At 42.3% G+C, this 6000-nt stretch overlaps 1 protein-coding gene across 2 annotated transcripts in view; it reads right to left on the bottom strand.

Moving 5' to 3' along the window:
* Window positions 1-6000, bottom strand: part of LOC121548511 (coiled-coil domain-containing protein 85C-B-like) — a 116980-nt gene that overhangs the window by 29231 nt on the left and 81749 nt on the right. For both annotated transcript variants that reach the window (XM_041859968.2, XM_041859967.2), the window contains exon 2: window positions 327-406. In XM_041859968.2, the coding sequence (XP_041715902.1) occupies window positions 327-406 (80 nt within the window). The remainder of the gene's footprint in view (window positions 1-326; window positions 407-6000) is intronic.

Here is a 6000-nt window from a genome sequence, read left to right on the forward strand (position 1 = left end):
GACAGGGTGGGTTGAGGAGAGACTACAGCGTGTTGTTGTGACAGGGTGGGTTGAGGAGAGACTACAGCGTGTTGTTGTGACAGGGTGGGTTGAGGAGAGATTACAGCGTGTTGTTGTGACAGGGTGGGTTGAGGAGAGACTACAGCGTGTTGTTGTGACAGGGTGGGTTGAGGAGAGACTACAGCGTGTTGTTGTGACAGGGTGGGTTGAGGAGAAACATAAAAAATACAATTTTGTCTATGGTGCTTACGAATTCAATAATGAAAAGAAAACTCTCAAATGTTAAAATCAGTAAGGTGCACCGTGTGTGTGTGTGTGACCATCACCTGCGTTAAAAGCTTGTTGTTGTCGTCTTCCAATATCCTCATCTTGGTCTCCAGCTGTCTGATGTAGTTAGTGGAGGAGTCTAAATAAGAGAGGAAGCGAAGAGGAGGAGAGGAGGAAGAGGATGAGGAGGAAGAGGAGAAAGAGGAAGAAGAGGAAGAAGAGGAAGAGGAGTAGAGATTATCTTTAGTTTCTTCAATTGCTTGGTTGTTTTCCTACAGCATGACAGCGAACATTTGTCAATTTTCTAAACAAGAGACAGTTGAATAATTGTATTATGTTACTCATCCTGCATAACACAACCACTATAATACAGAACACCTGTCAAAATGATGTTTCTACTTTTATTTGAATCATTAGGTTCATTTTAGGGACAGCAACAGTGAGGAGAATCTAAGTGTCTGTGTGTGTGTGTGTGTGTGTGTGTGTGTGTGTGTCTGTCTGTGCGTGTCCACATACCTGCATGCATGCATGCGTGTGCATGATGTTGTTCACTGTGGGTGTTCCAAAATGTTTTCTAAAATGCCTCACACAAATTTGCAGAAAAGAGATGAAAGTATCAGAGGCAAAATGCTCTGACAGCGTCTCAGAATCACAGTCAGTCAGTCACTCATGCTCATGCTCCAATTACATTCTGTTATTATACACCACAAGTAAGCATTTCACGGTAAGGTCTACCACCTGTTGTATTCGGCGCATGTGACAAACACAATTTTATTTTATTTTATTTTGAAATGACCAAAAGTATGTGGACACCTGCTCGTCGAACATCTCATTCCAAAATCATGGGCATTAATATGGAGTTGGTCCCCCCTTTGCTGCTACAACAGCCTCCATTCTTCTGGGAAGGCATTCCACTAGATGTTGGAACATTGCTGCGGGGACTTGCTTCCATTCAGCCACAAGAGCATTAGTGAGGTCGGGCACTGATGTTGGGCGATTAGGCCTGGCTGGCAGTAGGCGTTCCAATTCATCACAAGGGTGTTCGATGGGGTTGAGGTCATGGCACTGTGCAGGCCAGCCAAGTTCTTCCACACCGATCTCGACAAACCATTTAAGTATGGACCTCACTTTGTGCACAGGGGCATTGTCAAGCTGAAACAGGAAAGGGCCTTCCCCAAACTGTTGCCACAAAGTTGGAAGCACAGAATCGTCTAGAATGTCATTGTATGCTGTAGCGTTAAGATTTCCCTTCACTGCAACTAAGGGGAGTATCCTGAACCATGAAAAACAGCCCCAGACCAATATTTATCCTCCACCAAACTTTACAGTTGGCACTATGCATTCAGGCATGTAGCGTTCTCCTGGCATCCGTCAAACCCTGATTTGTCCGTTGGATTGCCAGATGGTGAAGCGTGATTCATAACTCCAGAGAACGCGTTTCCACTGCACCAGAGTTCAATGGCAGCGAGCTTTACACCACTCCAGCCGACGCTTGGCATTAGCATGGTGATCTTAGGCTTGTGTGCGGCTGCTTAGCCACGTAAACCCATTTCATGAAGCTCCCGACATTGCTTCCAGAGGAAGTTTGGAACTCGGTAGTGAGTTTTGCAACCGAGGACGATTTTTACGCGCAACGCGCTTTAGCACTCGGCGGTCCCGTTCTGTGAGCTTGTGTGGCCTGCCACTTCGCGGCTGAGCCGTTGTTGCTCCTAGACGTTTCCACTTCACATTAACAGTACTTACAGTTGATCGGGGCAGCTCTAGCAGGGCAGAGATTTGACAGACTGACTTGTTGGAAAGGTGGCATCCTATGACGGTGCCACGTTGAAAGTCACTGAGCTCTTCAGTGAGGCCATTCTACTGCCAGTGTTTGTCTATGGAGATTGCATGGCCGTGTGCTCAATGTATACATCTGTCAGCAACTGGTATGGCTGAAATAGCCGAATCCACTAATTTGAATGGGTGTCCACATACTTTTGTATATACAGTGCATTCGGAAAGTGTTCAGACCCCTTGACTTTTCCACATTTTGTTACGTTACAGCCCCACATCATGATGCTGCCAACACCATGCTTCACAGTAGGGATGGTGCCAGGTTTCCTCCAGACGTGATGCTTGGCATGCAGGCCAAAGAGTTCAATCTTGGTTTCATCAGACCAGAGAATCTTGTTTCTCATGGTCTGAGAGTCCTTTAGGTGCCTTTTGGCAAACTCCAAGCGGGCTGTCATGTGCCTTTTACTGAGGAGTAGCTTCCATCCGGCCACACTACCATAAAGGCCTGATTGGTAAAGTGCTGCAGAGATGGTTGTCCTTCTGGAAGGTTCTCCCATCTCCACAGAGGAACTCTGAAGCTCTGTCAGAGTGATCATCGGATTCTTGGTCACCTCCCTGACGAAGCCCCTTCTCCCCCGATTGCTCAGTTTGGCCGGGCGGCCAGCTCTAGGAAGAGTCTTGGTGGTTCCAAACTTCTTCCATTTAAGAATGATGGAGGTCACTGTGTTCATGGGGACGTTCAATGCTGCAGAATTGTTTTTGTACCCTTCCCCATATCTGTGCCGCGACACAATCCTGTCTCGGAGCTCTACGGACAATTCCTTCGAGCTCATGGCTTGGTTTTTGCTCTGACATGCACTGTCAACTGTGGGATCTTACATAGACAGGTGTGTGCCTTTCCAAATCATGTCCAATCAATTGAATTTACCACAGGTGGACTCCAATCAAGTTGTAGAAACATCTAAAGGATGATCAATGGAAACAGGATGCACCTGAGATCCATTTTGAGTCTTATAGCAAAGGGTCTGAATACTTATGTAAATAAGGTATTTCTGTTTTTATGGGGTATTGTGTGTAGATTGATGAGGGCAAATAATTATTTAATACATTTTAGAATAAGGCTGTAACGTATCAAAATGTGGAAAAAGCGAAGGGGTCTGAATACTTTCCGAATGCACTGTATCGTGTACATGCATGTGGAAAGAGATTTGGGAAGAGAATATCCCAGAACCACCGTTATGAGAGAGATACCAAAGGAATGGAACATTGCCTGAATCTCTCTCTCTCTCTCTCTCTCTCTCTCTCTCTCTCTCTCTCTCTCTCTCTCTCTCTCTCTCTCTCTCTCTCTCTCTCTCTCTCTCTCTCTCTCTCTCTCTCTCGCTCTCTCTCTCTCTCTCTCTCTCTCTCTCTGTCTGTCTGTCTGTGTCTCTCTCTCTCCCTCTCTTTCACTCACTCACTCTGTGTCTCTCTCTCTCTCTCACACACACACACATCTTTGTTTTTGTAAATTTTCTGGACATTCCCATTCAAAGTCCTATTTTCCCTAACCCTAACCTTAACCTAAAACCTAAAACCCTAACCTTAAACCTAACTTCAAGCCCTAACCTTAACCCCAAACCCAACCCTTAAGCCTCGGGACATGAAAAAGGTCCTGACTTTTCAAAACATTTATTGTTTTCCCAACTTGTCAGGACATTGTGATCCTGATAATGTAGAAAATCATGTACACACACACAAACACACGATTGAGTCACTACTATGTGCGTCAGTAGGCTCCATTTGCCTACATGTTGGGATCAGTCTTTTTTTTTTTTGTGATCCAATTGACATTTTAGTCATTTAGCAGATGCTCTTATCCAGAGCGACTTACAATTAGTGAGTGCATAAATTTTTCATACTGGCCCCCCGTGGGAATTGAACCCACAACCCTTGCATTGCAAGCGCCATGCCCTACAAACTGAGCTACAGGAGGGCCAATGTCATCTAATCTCATTCATTAGTTGCTGACCCAAAAAGTCCAACCAACTCCCATCACACAACCAGCTGGCTGTTCCAACCTCCACCAGCAGGTAGAGCTAGTCTTCAGAAACTGCGAACTGAGAAAAGAACAGCACTGGGCTAGATCAATGATACTGTCCGTGTCCAAAATCTGTCTTCCCTACTACTTACTTAAACTGAATACTGTGTACTAATAGTACTACATACTGTGTACTAATAGTACTGCATACTATGTACTAATAGTACTGCACACTGTGTACTAATCGTACTGCATACTGTGTACTAATCGTACTGCATACTGTGTACTAATAGTATTGCATACTGTGTACTAATCGTACTACATACTGTGTACTAATCGTACGGCATGCTATGTACTAATAGTACTGCATACTGTGTACTAATCGTACTGCATACTGTGTACTAATCGTATTGCATACTATGTACTAATAGTACTGCATACTGTGTACTAATCGTACTGCATACTATGTACTAATAGTACTGCATACTGTGTACTAATCGTACTGCATACTATGTACTAATAGTACTGCATACTGTGTACTAATCGTACTGCATACTATGTACTAATAGTACTGCATACTGTGTACTAATCATACTGCATACTGTGTTCTAATAGTACTGCATACTGTGTACTAATTGTACTGCATACTATGTACTAATAGTACTGCATACTGTGTACTAATCGTACTGCATACTGTGTACTAATAGTATTGCATACTGTGTACTAATCGTACTGCATACTGTGTACTAATCGTACTGCATACTATGTACTAATAGTACTGCATACTGTGTACTAATCGTACTGCATACTATGTACTAATAGTACTGCATACTGTGTACTAATCGTACTGCATACTGTGTTCTAATAGTACTGCATACTGTGTACTAATTGTACTGCATACTATGTACTAATAGTACTGCATACTGTGTACTAATCGTACTGCATACTATGTACTAATAGTACTGCATACTGTGTACTAATCGTACTGCATAATGTGTTCTAATAGTACTGCATACTATGTACTAATAGTATTGCATACTGTGTACTAATCGTACTGCATACTGTGTACTAATCGTACTGCATACTATGTACTAATAGTACTGCATACTGTGTACAAATCGCACTGCATACTATGTACTAATAGTACTGCATACTGTGTACTAATCGTACTGCATACTGTGTATTAATCGTACTGCATACTATGTACTAATAGTATTGCATACTGTGTACTAATCGTACTACATACTGTGTACTAATCGTACTGCATACTATGTACTAATAGTATTGCATACTGTGTACTAATCGTACTGCATACTATGTACTAATAGTACTGCATACTGTGTACTAATCGCACTGCATACTATGTACTAATAGTATTGCATACTGTGTACTAATCATACTGCATACTGTGTACTAATCGTACTGCATACTATGTACTAATAGTACTGCATACTGTGTACTAATCGCACTGCATACTATGTACTAATAGTACTGCATACTGTGTACTAATCGTACTGCATACTGTGTTCTAATAGTACTGCATACTGTGTACTAATTGTACTGCATACTATGTACTAATAGTACTGCATACTGTGTACTAATCGTACTGCATACTGTGTACTAATCGCACTACATACTATGTACTAATAGTACTGCATACTGTGTACTAATCGTACTGCATACTATGTACTAATAGTATTGCATACTGTGTACTAATCGTACTACATACTGTGTACTAATCGTACTGCATACTATGTACTAATAGTACTGCATACTGTGTACTAATTGTACTGCATACTATGTACTAATAGTACTGCATACTGTGTACTAATCGCACTGCATACTATGTACTAATAGTATTGCATACTGTGTACTAATCGTACTGCATACTGTGTACTAATCATACTGCATACTATGTACTAATAGTACTGCATACTGTGTAC

The sequence above is a fragment of the Coregonus clupeaformis genome, chromosome 33, assembly GCF_020615455.1.
Source record: "Coregonus clupeaformis isolate EN_2021a chromosome 33, ASM2061545v1, whole genome shotgun sequence".
Lineage (NCBI taxonomy): Eukaryota > Metazoa > Chordata > Actinopteri > Salmoniformes > Salmonidae > Coregonus > Coregonus clupeaformis.